This window comes from Argentina silus, assembly GCF_951799395.1.
Source record: "Argentina silus genome assembly, chromosome: 19".
NCBI lineage: Eukaryota > Metazoa > Chordata > Actinopteri > Argentiniformes > Argentinidae > Argentina > Argentina silus.
Genome location: NC_139673.1, coordinates 14575416 through 14591437, shown reverse-complemented (window position 1 = coordinate 14591437; position 16022 = coordinate 14575416). Strand labels below are relative to the sequence as shown.

Below are 16022 nucleotides of genomic sequence, written 5' to 3'. Positions count from 1 at the left end.
TCATCCATTTTCTAATTTAATATCTTACCACCACCCCCCCCCCCCATCTCCTCCTCCTCCTCTGTGCCCCTCGCAGGATCTTGGCGATGGTGCAGAATTGTGTCAACCTCTGCATAATACAACAAAAATAATTTCCCTGTCTCCCACTGTTCCAGGGAGGATGAAAATGCTCATTGCTCCCCTCCTGAACACAGAATAATCATCCAGGATTTATGCTTCTGGCATGTATCAAATTAATTGTGAGTAGAGCAAGGAGGGTCAAGAGAATATCTGGCGAAATGGATTTCGCCATGTTAGCATACTCCACTGTCACTAAAAATATCCTCCATTCACTTATCTTCAGCAGAGATTCCACATGGCAATAAACCGCGAAACAGCAAACACACAGCAAAAATACAGCGTGGCTTTACATTGCATTGACATATCAACCAATTTGCAGGTTTTTCGAAAGTGCTGTGAAAGGGTCTGCTGTGCACGGGGGAATTATAAGATTTACATTGATGTTGATACTTTGCAGGTCACCCACAGTGTGCTCTCTAGACGGGGAGGGGAATTCTGCGGGGGTGGTGTTTTCTTAAGAAATCACGCAAAATCTTAATCATATCCTTTGGGATAGGGCAATGGAATGGCTTGTCACATCTCTTCAACTCCAACATTAGTGTGGGAGTGATAGAGAGTGTTATTATGCAGATGTGTACTGTAACTCTTTGTGAATGCACGTGACAACCTTTCGAGCACTGTACAGACAGAGTTGTGAAGGCAGAGAGAGAGAGAGACAAACACACACATACTGAATCCAAACCAATTGAATCCTGAGAGAACAAAATGCTCCTAACTTGATTTCACTTGATTTATTCAAGTCCGATGGATGCCTCTATTCAATAGCCTCCATTAAGATTTCTGTAGAGCTTGTCCATCTCCAAATTGGGACCTCCGTTCAACAAGGAGGCAACAGAGCACCAATACATATCCCAAGTTGTATTACTGAACAGTGAGTTATTTCAGTGAACTGTTCCGCTTTTTGCTTTAAGCGAGGAGACATTTATCTCCACACAAAATAACTTTGGTTGGTTTGACATTACCCAAATTACAAATTTAGACAGTGTACATTAGCCCTCTAGCAGGTAACTACAGGATGAGTCACAGGGTGTTTGGGAGCAGTCGTTTACACAGTTGGTAGGGCTTTGAGGGGAAGAGAGTGGCGGATCACTGTCTCTAGTCTCTGCCAGTCTAGAGACAGTTCCACAGAGCTCAGCTCTCTCTGGCTGGCTCAGTCGAAGATCAGACAATATGTTCAAGCTGTTCAATTCTGCTCTCTGTGTCTTTTTTACACGCTGTCACGTGACCCCCCCCCCCCCCACACACACACACATACACACAGCTACTCAAACACGCAGACAGACACACATGCACACACACACACACACACACACACACACACACACACACATAGATACACACGATCCGAAAGCCACTCAGGAGAAGTCTGCCTAAGACAAAGACACATCCACCATGGCTCAGCCGCCCCATAATGAGAATAATGACACCAAGAGAGGAGGGGACGGCGTGAACATAAAAGGAAGGAACAAGATGAGCGACGGCAAATTCATGAGCCGAGCAAAGGGAGCGGTTGACAGTGAATCCTGTAAATCCATTGGGTTTTTCAGACATAGAGGGAGAATGGAACTGACAACGGCTTGAGGGGGCCACAGCTCCATGGAGTGAATACCAGAGCGGAGGAGAGGAGAAAGAGCGAGAGAGAGAGAGAGAGAGAGGAAAATAAATAAAGAATGTGTCACCTAGTGGGAGGAGGCACGGAGGCAGGGAGCTGTCAGAACTCTGCTGCTGTCTGCAGATTAGATCTGGGGCTATTTAAAGAGGGAGAGCACGCCAAGACCCCCCCAACCCACCCCCCAGCTCCCCACCCCTGTCCACACACACACACACACACACACACACACACACACACACACACACACACACAGCAACCCGCCACCATGTGATGACATCATCAGTGGCCATCACCTTATCCCGATTGGAAAGCATGAGGCGTAAATGACTAGGAGGAGGAGGAGGAGGAGGAAGGAAGGAAGAGGCAGATATTTTTCTCTGAGCATGACTAACCTGATCACGTTGCATGCATGGTGCATCAATGTCTTCTGTTGTACAGTCACTGGGTAAAAGCCAAGGTCAAACATATGGGTTGGGTTGATGACTAAGACAGAGCGACTGCAGGAGCTGTACACTACCTGCGGGCAGATTTGAATGGGCAGTAGAAAAGGGCTTTTTTGACCTATAAATAAGACCATAGCCCTTCATGCTCACAGATAGAGAGTAAACAAGCTGCCACCATAATACTGACTACATCCTTGCATCAGGATTATATAGCCTGGCAGGCAGTCAGACAGGCAGTCAGACAGTGTCTGGCCCTTACTGTGGATGTGTGTGGATTGTGTGTGTATGTCATACTGTGTGTCTGGTCCATACCGTTGATGTGTGTGTATTGTGTGTGTATGTCATACTGTGTGTCTGGTCCATTCCGTGGATGTGTGTGTATTGTGTGTGTACGTCACACTGTGTGTCTGCATGTGAGAGAAAAGAGAGGAAATGATTGATGCTTGCGATGTGTGGGTGTCTGTGTATGCCCGTGTATCTGCCAGAACGAGAGAGATTGGCTGGCTCTGTGTTTAGGTAGGTGTGTGTGTGGTGTGTGTGTGTGTGTGTGTGTGGTGTGTGTGGTGTGTGTGGTGTGTGTGGTGTGTGTGTGTGTGTGTGTGTGTGTGTGGTGTGTGTGCGTGCGTGCGTGCGTGCGTGCGTGCGTGCGTGCATGTTCTTTCCTCCCACGGTAGATTGATTAGATAGAATGCTGTCAGCCAGGCCCCTGCTGTGTGGTTGGCCACATCACTCAGAGTAGTGGCTGAGTTTTCTCTGCTTGGGCAAAGCTGCATTCGCCCATCCAACGCTGCCCTCCCAAAGACGGAACCAGGATGGCATAGCGAAACACCCCATGGTGCCGTTCCAAACTGCGGGGCCTCAATTACCCTGTGATCCCTTCCTCCCTTCCCTCTCTCCCTACAGGCAGGGCTCGCTCCCTGCTAGCAACTGACTCATTCCCAGCCAGTCAGTTATCTCTCCATCCAGCTCCTAGATTGCCCCTCTCTCCCTTTGTTGTCATCAATCAGAGCTGGGCTGCCAGGGAGGGAGACGAGTGCTCCACACATACACACTAAGAGGTGTCAAAACACTGTCCGGGCGATGGACCAGCTAGCGCTCCCTGGTTCTGCTCTGCTCCGCGTTTACATAAAGCACGTAACATGGAATCCATGGATTATTCATGTAGCCCCCTTTTTGAATATTTCTAGGAAAAGTCTGCAGAATTGTGTGTGTGTGTGTGTGAAAGAAGTGAGAGGCGCCTTGCATCAGTGTGTGCTGAGAGAAAGGCAGGCGTTGCATCATGCGACTGGAGCTAGCGAGGGAGCTAGCCAGCTTTATAGTAACTGTGCTGTAGGTTTGGAGAGGCGTCTCGCTGGCAGTCTGATGGCTCTGGGTCATGGGGAACGTGAGATAAAGATAACTTTGTCAGGAAAAGTGTGGACGGCTCATCCCAAGAGCGCCTTCGCAAAAAAAAACGTCCACGCAGATGGTGTGATGAAGCCTTCATGTTAGTTCTTTTTCTACCTGCTAATTAGATGCTGGGCCTGACTTCACACTTTTTCCCTTGCCCACGCTGACTTTATTGAAAGATGAATACCCTTACATGGAACAATACAGTACATCTCCATTCGTCATTCCTTCCAATTTGTGTCAACAGCACAGGCACAATAGCCCCCACTGTTTATGTACTAGCAATTAATAAAGAAAAAGGCGGAGATGGAGGGAGAGAGAGAGACAGAGAGAGAGATAGAAAATTGCTTCTCCTGTCTTTTTCCCCCTACTGTACGGTACGTTGCTTATCTGTCCTTCTGTTAATTGCCCACTCGTAATATTGCTACAGAACACATGAGGACTAAAGCCGAACTGACTCCATACAATGTTTTTTGTCCTTATCTGTAATGAGGCGAGAGACCATACACTGTACTATTGCAGGCTTAGGTCGAACCTGGGGGTTGGGTACATTGGCCTGGTGTGAGACAGTGTGTCTATCTCCCTGTCCGGAAACAACCCCGAGCCTCTTCACCCTAGACACTTGAGTAGATCTAAATGAAAAGGATTGGATAGGTATAAACAAGATGGTAGAAGCTCACTGATAGACTCGGTGGAAGCGAAGCCGTCTTGCATATCTATCCCGTTTCGGATAGGGAATTGGGGCAAGCGGTTGTTTTAGGGTAGGACCTGTGTGTTGTGGCTTAGTGGCTTCTTTAATACTCATCCAAGATTCAGTGAGGATTTAGTGATGCCTGGTCCACTCTGTCAGACCACTCATGGATGTGCAGTGTAGAGGAAGCCAGCCTGCTGGTGGCCTTCCCACACACTCAACCCCCAACCACAGACCCTCCCCCTTCGCCCACTCTTCTACTGTGCCTCCCTGCCAACTCCTACAACCTGTAATTACCAAGAGAGAGACACATATGCGTGCACACACACACACACAAAATCTGGATAATTGTTGGAAGAAAAATACTAAAGGGGAGTTATGTAATTAAGTTGTTTTTCCTCTTGCAATGAACGTGTACCTAATATATATCCTCAAAAGATTTGAAGTCCGCAAGAAATCAATATGTATCAGGTCACAGCTCCCACATATTTCAATATGTAATTAAAGGAGTATGACTAGATCCATACACATTGACTAATGGCTCCCACAAAGAGAGAGGACTCCAATGAAATGCATCCAAAGGGGAGGGGAGCTATACAGGCTTCACTGTAGAGAACTGTGCCAACACATCTGGGTATTTGTCTCACTAATTTCACATTGGAAGGGAGTGTTTTACATTGGAAACATTGTCAAAATAAATGTTTGCTCTCATTCTGAGAGGAGAACCTACGTTACAGAGCCACAGAGGATATGGACAAGTATAACAGATGCTAGTGTAACAAACTTGAAACAAAAAGTATATTTTGATTGCTAAAAATAATATAGCGGTTGTACTCGCATTTACATTTTCTAAATCCAGAAAGGTTAAAGGTTAGTTTGGCTGTGCAATTAAAGTAACGCTGACTTCGAGCCAGAGAGAACACTTGGAATACTCATTGTGGCACTTGTTTCAAAACAAATTATAAAATGCTATAGATGCTTGACTAAATTTGTTGGCATCCTCTATCCACCCTGTTTAATTTCAAACCCACATAATTTCACCTCCCTCTGTGGTTGGCGTATACAGAAATAAATCTAGCTTTAAGCGTTGGGAGATGCGACACCAAGTCGCTCCGGTTGCATCATCAAAACAGGGGCCCCCCGGTGTCATTTCCTTCATGGCAAAAGTATCACTTGTTCTAGAACATAAACATAACCCCTAATAACCTAGATACACTCCCTGGAGATGAGACATTGATTGTATTGACATTTCTGACACCCCACTGATAGCTTACATGAATGTACCCCAGCGAGACACCTGCAGTGCCAAGCCGTTTGATTATGCCTAGATTCTAGATGGAGCTCCCCAAGTCGCTCTGACGCTCAGGGGCGTCAATCTATCTCAATGCTCATTTGTCTACCTCCGCCTCTGGTCTACCTTCTTCGATGAGAGAACATTCCGAAATTACCAGAGAGGTCTTTAAGACAGGTTTATGTGCTCGCAGGCCTATTCACCTCGCCAAGGTCAGGCAGGGGAACTGTCTGAGGACGGTTCAGTTCTGTAGCTGATAATGACAGACAGTCAGACGTTTGTTGCAATTAAGCTAGGCAGTGTGTGTGTGTGTGTGTGTGTGCGCGTGTGTGTGTGCGTATATATGTGTGTGTGTGTGTGTGTGTGTCTGGGCTGACATGTTGACATTGGTAGTCCTGATGATTTATTGTTTGAATGAGATCGCACCTATGTGGTTAACGCTTCATTTGCAACCTTCATTTTCATTTGTGTGTATGTGTGTGTGTGTGTGTGTGTGTGTATGTGTGTGTGTGTGTGTGTGTGTAGGAGAGGCTTTATATAAAGTGAAGTTATAGTGATTGTGCAGTGACAGTGGCAGGTATGTGGCAGCCAGATGGTGCCTTGCAGGGAATGGCAGGATATCTCCCAGTGATTTTGTTTGCAAACAGCCCTCTGGTTAAAGTCTCTGTGCTTTCTCTCCTCAAACTTCCCCGGCATTATAGGTGGGGAGCTTTAGGAGCTGCCATGTCTGATAAAGGTGTCTGGGCTTCAAAGACCTCCTGCTGCGTGCAGTAGAGAGAGTGAGGGAGACGCGTTGTGACAGGTTTTGTCACTCTTTTGAGGCGACGGCCCCGCAGATTGTCACAGATAGAAATGGCGGAAACCTGGAAGCAATGACAAATTGTTCGGAGAGATGGAAGGAAGTAAGAGCAAATCATGCCAATATCCCTGTCCTACTTCACCGTGGTGAGGAGGAGGAGGAGGAGGAGTGTGCCTTCTATCACATTTCTGATTTCCTCCCTGCCACGGTTCCCATCATGCCCTGCTGTCTGGTTTGTCATGACCTTGTGGTGGCGTTTGTTCTCTGCTCAGCTATAATGAACATATTGCAGCATGTAGAATGGTACCAGAGGAGGCTGGTGGAGACAGAAATCAGAGGACGGGCTCATTGGAATGCATGGAATGGAATGAGAAATGGTATCAAAGACTTGTGTTTGATACCATTCCTCATTCCATGCATTACAATGAGCCTGTCCTCCGATTTCTACCTCCACCAGCCTCTACTGAATGTCACCCATGTGGACAGCAGTAGATTTAAACAGTCTTACGACAGCATATGAAATCAGAAAACCTATAGCAATAATGACTTCAATGCACCCCCATCCCAAAAACAACCTTGAATTATCTACCGATTTACAAATGTGCCATGGTCTATCAAATGGTAGGGAACTATCTGAAATGATAGACCAAGAAAATTAGCTGATAGAGGCATTGTTAAACAACATTGTAAAGCAACTACCAAGAAGGAAAATCTTCTGATAAATATGGAAATCATAAGTCACGCTCATCTGACGAGCGATATTTCATTGATTGTAGGATGTTCCTGTAAATATGAGGGTGATAATGACTAGAGAGACCTTTACTGGAGAAAACAAACAAACAAAGACAAACAAGACGGAATGGAAATGAATTCGCCACAGCCATTTCCCTCGCCACGTAAAAACGCAGTAGAGTGAAAACCAAAAATAAATTGCAGAAATTGTTTTTCTCTGGGCTTCAATATTATCACTTTGGTAGGGTAGAGCAGGCTACATTTGTTGGGCAATGATATATGAGGTTCACACAATAAAATAAAATGGGAGCGCACTCCCATTAAGATAAGCAGTACAGGGGCCAAGGAAACCTAGAAATGCCAGCAGCATATCGATCGTATGGCCTGTATTAAGAGGAGAATGCACACTGCTCTTCTCCTGGGCACAGCTCGCCAACCTCCCGTATGCCCCCGGAACAATGAGAAACTATGAGACGACACTCAGAGCTCAAGACTATGGAGTAGAATAGGGCCACAGAGCTCAATGTTCACACAGTATGCACAGTGGAGGCTGGTGGAGGCAGAAAGCGGAGGACGGGCTCATTCTATAGTAACGCATGGAATGGAATGAGGAATGATAAAGTTCCTCATTCCATTCCGTGCATTACTATGAGTCCGTCCTCCGATTTCTACCTCCACCAGCCTCCCCTATGCATCAGATGTGCGTAATGGTGATGTTTAACATTAAATATGTAATACTATACGCTCATAATCAGAAGTAAATAAGGTTGTATCAAGTCTTTTGTCTTATTGTATGCTCCCCTGTCTTACTCCCGGAGAAGCACATGTAAGCCATTATTGTATGCTGCATGTGTCATTTTGTAACACAAATAATGTAAAATCAGTTCTTCATTTTATGCGACTGTACATTATTGTAGGCATTCTTTTAAAATCAGCACATACAGACTTCCTCATTCATTGTAACACCCTTCCCCCTCCCTCACTCACACACACTCTCGCACTCTCTCTCACACACACACACACACACGTTCAAAGCTCCATTAAACTGAGCTGGTTTGGAGATGGGATAGATTGGATGAATTCTCTGCTCACTGGGTTGGGCTTTTAGTCAGACTGGCACTTTGGCAGCCAGGCAGGCAGGCAGCAAGGGTGGGTGGGTGGGGGGTTGTGGGGAGATTTACCGCTGGATTGGACTGAGCTCCTTCCTGTGGTGTGCCGCACTTCTCCCTAGCCAGAGAGATTCCCCTGCTTCACCACCACCACCACCACCACCACCTCACCCTGTATATATCCCCCCCCGCCCCCCCTCCTCCCTTTCCCACCACAATAAAACCCCAAACAATCACATGCAGGCTATTTAACACCTACAAAAAAAAAAGAAAAAAAAAAGGCAAGCCTGTGACGCTGTCGAAAAACTCCTCTGCAGCGAGCAAAGTCATTAAACAGGGTCAGTGTGGCCTGGTCGCGCTCACAGCACACTCATTTCCTAGCATGCGGCCCAGCGTGACCTGCCCCACACACGGGCCGACTGTGGCCTAATCCTGGCTGCTATCTCTGGGAAGCAGACAGAGTGAGGAGCCCCGTAGCGTAGCGCCTTCCATCTATTTCAGGTCATTATGAGCACCGGGCCTCCCGACACAGATAGAACCAATGAAGGAGAACCTCAATAAATGGCTAGTGTACACTGCAGTGCCTCTGTGGTGGGCCGCACCCTCCTACTCTGTGGAGCTGAACGCTAGCTGTTTCCCCACTGGGTATTTCAGAACACACCCAATACACTACATTTCTGGTCCAGAGTTCCAACCCTACTGTGTTTTCAAAAGGAAACTCCTCATTAAGTTGGTTATTCACCAAACGGCAGGTAGGGGGCACCTTCCCAACATAATGACCTGAATTAGGCAATTGAGGGCAGGAGACTGGAAGAAGTGTGTGATGTACTGTAGCAGCCCTCCAGGACAGCAGAGGCCCACCCTACTGGGGACGTATGGATGCCCATTATGCAGTGAACTTGTGATGCTTCTTTTGATTACAGGCTTGTTGAGGAGCACTGGTACTGTGCTCTCAGCGCTGAGTTGTTTGTGAATATGCACAGCACTTTAAGGCCTCCATAAAGATGAGTGTTTTTGAGGGAAAGATGAAAAAGGCAGGAGGCGCGTGTGCCTAATGAACTCTCCAGCTTATAGTCCCTCTCATGACAGGATAATTACAGCAAACGCTTCCAGGGAGCACTTCAAAGTGGCTCGTTCATCCCAGCACCAACGCCATGGCGACACGTCTCACCAATCAGGTTGGCCCTGACCTAAATCAAGTCCTCCTGACACGTCCGTTAAGACTGCCTGCCTGCCTAAATCACTATCTTCAGGGTCAATTACACTATTCCATTGAGAGAAAACATGAACCAGAATAAAGGGAATACTTTGTTTTTTTAAGAGGCCTTTAGTTTTTTCTAATCATATACAGAGCTGGTTGTGTATCACAGGCACGCAATGACAGGACCCTCAATTTTCTCTGGACAAAAAAGCAATTTTCTAAGAGAATTTGGTAAAATTGTCCTTTCAGAATGCCACTGGGATGATGAATTAGTTTCAATGGGATGTGATAAACAGTATCTCTCTGAGATGTGAGTCTCTGGGATGCTCTGCGATGCCTGTGTTGAGGGGAGCTAAATTGAGTGGAAAGAGGCATGGGGGCACAGAGTGAAGAAGATCTGTGAAACTGCAGGAGCTAAACACATTAAAACAATATTTGCAAACGTTTCACTTCAGAGCCAGCATGCACGGCCATCTTGGTAATTGCTGAGGCTTCCAAACTGGCATGAATTCTGTGCATACGACAAATAAAACTTTGAACTTGAACCGCTCCCCGGCACTGGAAGTGTTGCACAGGGGCAGGCTGGTGGGAATCCATTGTGACATGTTGAGAATTAAACGACATTGAGATGTGTTTTTATGGCTCTGCTGAACACATTTCACATTTCCTCTGGAAATTCAAATCAATGCCAGGCGCTTGACGTTCCGTAATTAACTAGCGAGCGCTGCAAACTTCTCTCTGTAAACTTTGAAAATCACAATTAGAAAAAAAGGATGAGTGCCACAGGAACAGATGGAGAGGGGCACATGAACATTGTGTAAAAGTATCAAATCAGAATCTGCACCACAGACGATTCACTGTTACTGTTCGTGTATCATGAAGTTCTCGAGAAGCCATTGCATTTCTAATGCTTAAAAATGAATCACTTTCCATTTGTTTTGGACTGTATAACGAAGTAGATTTATGTTACACAAATGATATAGCAGGCAATACAAGTTGTAGCATACAGTACAGTTGTCAAGATATTTATCGAAGCATTTGCGGCTAAAGTAGCAGTTATGATAAAGAGATTAGTGGAAGGATGTCAGCATATGACATCCTCCCACTATTTAGCCATCATTCATTATACCAGACTATGAACTTTAATCAATTAGGATACTGCAACAGTGTGACCAGCGCAGTCCCAATCCAAAATTATCAGGAGTGAATGTTCTAGAAATTGTCATTCTGAAACTAACATACAGTACACATTATAGCCTATCTATATGTATATATTAAATTAATGCTTTAAGACTTGCAAGCAATGGGGATTTTCCTTAGTTCCCTTGACAGCTAACGAGAATGTTTATTTCACAAGAGCATCATTGCATACCAAAGCAAACTTCCCTCTTCAAACATCTGTTTCAACATCAGCGGAGAGATAAGGGCACGTGGTAAATATCTACCTCCTTGTCACCAGGCAATTCAAACACTAATTTTCACATTTGCAGATTCTGACCTCAACAACATGTCAAGTGTCTACAGCAAATTAAACATGCTGTGTGAATTAGCATGACAGAGGAACAAATGCTTACATTACATTAAGGTAAAAATGAAATAGCTTCACCACAGATAAGCAGATGATTATTTCACATGGAAAGGGATGTTGGAACACAGTGTAGGTTAAGTAGAGTACACTACAGAGTTTAATTCAGATATCGTTGCTGCTCTACTGTGTCAGACACTCTGCTAGAAGGCTTTTCCAGAGTATCAACCATCGCTCCAGGTTACATTGCCTTTCCTTCTGGTTTCCCTTCACTGTAACTGCACTGTCACGGACTATGTTCCAAGTGCCCTCCTTCACTCTGACCCTCAATTACCCTGCCTAATCATCGTAGATGGAGTTGGAGTGGTAAACCTCGGCTGACATTCACAGCTCCTCTCTCAGAAAAGCGCGCCTTTGAGCACTCCAAAATGACTAGGCTCGTTGTTCATTCACACCAGAATTAGTCGCTAGCAACAAAGCGGCCGGAGATCAGTCATTTTCTCAGTATGTCGGTGACGTCCAGTGACCTGGGCAATTTGACAGTTGGGCAACATAATCAGAACAGGAAGCAGCTCTATTTTATGATAATATTCGGGGGGCACTTCAGCGACATACCAATCAGCAGAGAGAACATCACGCTAGCTAGCTAGATTGGTTAACACCTACATTGTGTCTCCCAGAAGGAACAACCCCAAGTGGAGGCGCAAGCAATATCGCGACCGGTGTGTACGTACAGTCAGTCTTGATTGCTTGGTACAATTCGGATGCGTTGTGACCTGAGCTGGATTGTTGGAGTCACAGCAGCTGACTACCATCGTGTCTTCACAGACAATGGACAAATTGATAGTGGATGCATCTCAAGATAAAAAAGAAAGATAGAGAAGAAAATGCAATACTATCAGACCTGTAATCATTTTATTGTTGCTGGTACAGTAATGACACCTTAGCAACACAGCCTCATTGTAGCTCAGCTGCCTGTTTGAACACAAAATACAGTATATGTTGTTGTATTTATAAGATATTATAAACAGCACTGTAGTGAGGGAGAAGGGGTGGACTCAAACCAGTAACCCTGCCATTCTTGTATTCAATCGTTGTCTTTTTTAATTATTTATTGTTTTATGTTAAGCAATTTCTCACAGGTTGTTAATGTGGAATAGGAGACAATGATTGAACTACAGCCCACGACTTAAGCCATTAATGGCATGGTTTCCAACTTTGACCTCATCTTATGGAGATTAATCTATGGCTATAAGGAATTTAATGTGAGAGAGATTGTGTAGCATAAAAAACACAATCTGCCACTCTTACAGTACACATTTCAGTCACAAGGGTACCTGTTATCCACATCCCACCCTTTGGAATATAAATAGCATTCATAATGGCTCAAAATAACACAAAAATAACCCTTCGCAGTGCATTTATGCATATCATGTCATCATGTCAGGTGTTAAGGAAAACAACATTTCGGTAGATTTCATGTCGTGATCCAGCTGCAATCATCATGTGACATCACGAGCTATGGAACCCAACAAAAGGATGTGATTTTACTCCAAAGCTTGTAATTACTGTTGCGGGTCCTCATTGTGCACTTTCCATTTCAAACGCAGTGTGTCCCTCACTAATGACTTGTTCCTGATGTGTTCATTCATCCTTTACGCTTAGGCAATCTGTTTACCCAATAATTCACTCCATAGCTCACTCATCACACATTCTCTTCCTGGAAGAAAAGGCAGAGATTACTGCTCATTGTTGCTGCATTGAGCCCATCTGTGACCTAGAAAGATTTAGCAGACCCTTCAAACTCTGACTGTTATCAAGCTGAATTACCCTCTCTACTGGAGGGCTGGGACCACTGTAACCAAGAGAGGAGAGCTCACTGCTAACCCTGGGGAATGTGGGGAAAATAAGATGGGTCACCATGCACTGCAGAGATAGATGAAAATCCAAATGATGTTTAATGACTATAAACATAATCTGTGCAATTCCGAGTACCTTGTCTTAGCAGATATATCATGCAAAGAGGCTTTAGCAGTCAATGTTTGCCATTTGTACTCCAATCCTTTTGTATTTTCCAGGGGATTTGTTTTAAAGATACTATTACTGGGAAATGATATGGCTCTCCGTTATTGGATGCTTTATTAACTGATGCCTAATAAAAATGGTTAAGTGATGTCAGCGTCAGTGGTGAGGGAGGCTTGTGAAATTCCTTTGACAGACCAGACTTTTCTAAACACATTGATTAAATTAAATCCCTCTTTTTCAGGATGAGTAATCAACTAAACAAAGCCATTCCATTCCCTCTGGGCCTGAGAATCATCTCGCATTAGCACCTCTATGAGTTTAAAGTCTGCAAATCATCCGACAGACAGGTCTAGCGATTCAGAACCCCCCCCCCCCCCCTTTCTGCCAATAGTGAACAGTATAGCCAAGGTACTCGTGTGGCATGGCATGCCATGTGAGAACTGGAGACTGGCATACCCACACAGAGGGCCATTCTACAAAATCAATGCCATACTAGACATGTGGACATGCATGCACAAACTGTACGCTGTACAAATAGCCTGCATACTGCCCATGCGAAGCTGAACAGAATGACAGAAATGAGGATTGCTGTTCCAAGACAGTTTCAAATGCAGATGGTTGAATTCACGATCACGGTATGGTCTTTGTTTAGAACACTGGGGTGTATGCTCTATATTTAGAACACAACACTGGGGTGTAATATCTGACAATTTTGTACAAATAATATTCATAATAATTTCATCCATCCATCCAAAGCTTTTTTACTTCACATATATATTTGTTAGCCTAAGCCCATCCAGTCTCTGTGATGCTAAATGCCCATGTTTGCACTAGAAGTCACCTGAGCAATCAGTACATCAGCTGAATGATAGTCCTTTGTAATCACTGTTTGTGTAGTCAGGTCTTTGGGACTCCTAATTGCTCCTTTAAAGTCATCGTGCTGAAGAATGAATTAGGATTTTAATCCCTCATGCTGGCAGTGGATGATTTTCTTCTGATACAACTCATTTGATGTCAACAATGAGCCTCTGAAAAAATGCAAATAGCTGAAAAAATGGATCATGTACCACCAAGTCTCCAGATAGAGCTAACACTTTCAGCCATTCAACAACAATTATGTCCCAATTCCACATGCACATGTTCTGAGAAAACATTTTTAAATTCAAAACACGGGGCTTAATTGTAGAACGGTTTGGGGAAATGTATCACTTACAAACTACATGAACGCTAAGCGTTTTCATTTCACAATAGATTGCTTATGAGAGCGCCGCGTGTTGATTAAAGGTGCTCAAATGTCAAGTGTTGGAGGCTTGAATTTTATGTGCCATCAGCAAATCAACAAAATCAATGGTGTTTTGGGCTTAAGTGCTTTCTATTCATGAGACCCTTACACACTCACACAGTCAGGCTGCTGATAAGGAGTATTGGGGTTGATTTTGCAAGGCCAGGTTCATCAACCACCCTGCTTTTACAAAGTCATGGTTCTTTACCATACCTTCAAATAGACCCTTTTGTTTCAAGACATTTTCTTCATGTTGGACAAAATTACTGATGCATACTGTACAGTAGTCTCTAATGACATGTTTCTATATCCAGGCTGAAATCATATACCATGTTGCAATATCCTCTAATCAGTTATTCTCTGCTCTGCCCCTTCCTTCCTCAGGTGGTGGGTCAGATCGATAAGTTGACGTCAGACTTTGACTTTGACCTGGAGCCGGATGACTGGACGGTGGCCACGGCGAGCAGCACCTCCAGCAGCGAGCGAGGGCTGGGAGAAGCCTTCAGGCTGGACTTCCTCAACACAGATGTGCTCTCAGACAGCTGGGAGTTCTGCAGCTACCTGGAGGCGTCTGCCGCCTCTGCTCGAAAACCGGCCGAGCGGCCCAGTGATGGGGACTTGGGGCCGGAGTTGGGGCGCGGGACCATCCCCACCCAAACGCAAACCCCGACCCCACCCCCCACCACCGCCTCGGCCTACTCCCAGATGAATGGGGGGCTGCCCATCCCCAATGGGCCTCGCATCATCACCCCGGACTCGTCCAGCGAAGAGGCCAGCAGCTCCACGCACAGCCACAAGACCTCCCGCACATCCGGCACCAGAGAGAGAGTCCGCTTCAGTGACAAGATCCTGTACCACGCGCTGTGCTGCGACGATGACGAGGATGAGGAGGCAGGGGAGGGGGAGGAGGAGAAGGGTGGCTGTGCTACACCAGACACTGACAGTGAGCCCAGTCTCCTAGCCAGCTCACCCATACCCCCGCTCTGCTCCTCTGAGCACTCCCTCCTCCATAACTGTCTGGACCCTTCCCATGTCCCCTCACCAGTGAAGGTGACAGCAGGCACTCATACGCTGCCCAGGAAAGGTCTCCTAAACCCTGGTTGCCGGAAAAAACTGCTACGGAACAGCAGCACACAGACTGTCTCAGACAAGAGTACCCAAACTGTACTGCCCTATATTCCAGCCAAACAGAAAACAAAGGACCACTGAGAAAACGTAACTTTACAACAGAACTCCTAAAAAAGGACTGTGTACTATTTAATATTAAATACATAGAACATAGATTAATACACAAATAAATACAATTAATTAATTACTAAATAAATAAATGATATATGGGAAATCACTCGACTACCTAAAGTCATTCTGAGGCTCAGGGAGACAAAGATGAAATGATAAATGGCAGTTCCTTATGGCAGTAACAGAAAAAAAGGATAATGGAGGACCAAAAGGCTTGTGCCTGCTCATGTTAAGAGATGTACCGAATGGATTCCCTATTTATAATCATTTGCAACACCGATTGAGATTACTAAAGCAATCTTTTTGTAGGAAGTTTAAAGTGTTCTGAAATTGGAAAGTAAGTGTGAAGAGGTTATTTCCCCCTCGTACACCAGTATAAATCACAAGAAAATATCATGCTTGTTCTTAAGATGTGGTTAAAAAAAAAAAAACGCTGCACATTCTGTACACTGAATCTGTATAAACATTGTCTTTTTCATGTTCCAATTATTTCAAATGTCAAGGGGATCTCTGGTAACAGCGGGGAGTATATCTCGATGCACAAGTCAAGTCTTTTCCTCTCTT

At 45.0% G+C, this 16022-nt stretch overlaps 1 protein-coding gene across 1 annotated transcript in view; it reads left to right on the top strand.

Moving 5' to 3' along the window:
• Positions 1–15428, top strand: part of LOC310820147 (inhibitory synaptic factor 1-like) — a gene marked incomplete at its 3' end in the record, with an annotated part of 32445 nt that extends 17017 nt beyond the window's left edge. Inside the window, exon 2 of the mRNA XM_083691678.1 lies at positions 14604–15428. Within this exon, the coding sequence (XP_083547804.1) occupies positions 14604–15428 (825 nt within the window). The remainder of the gene's footprint in view (positions 1–14603) is intronic.
• Positions 15429–16022: the final 594 nt, after the last annotated feature.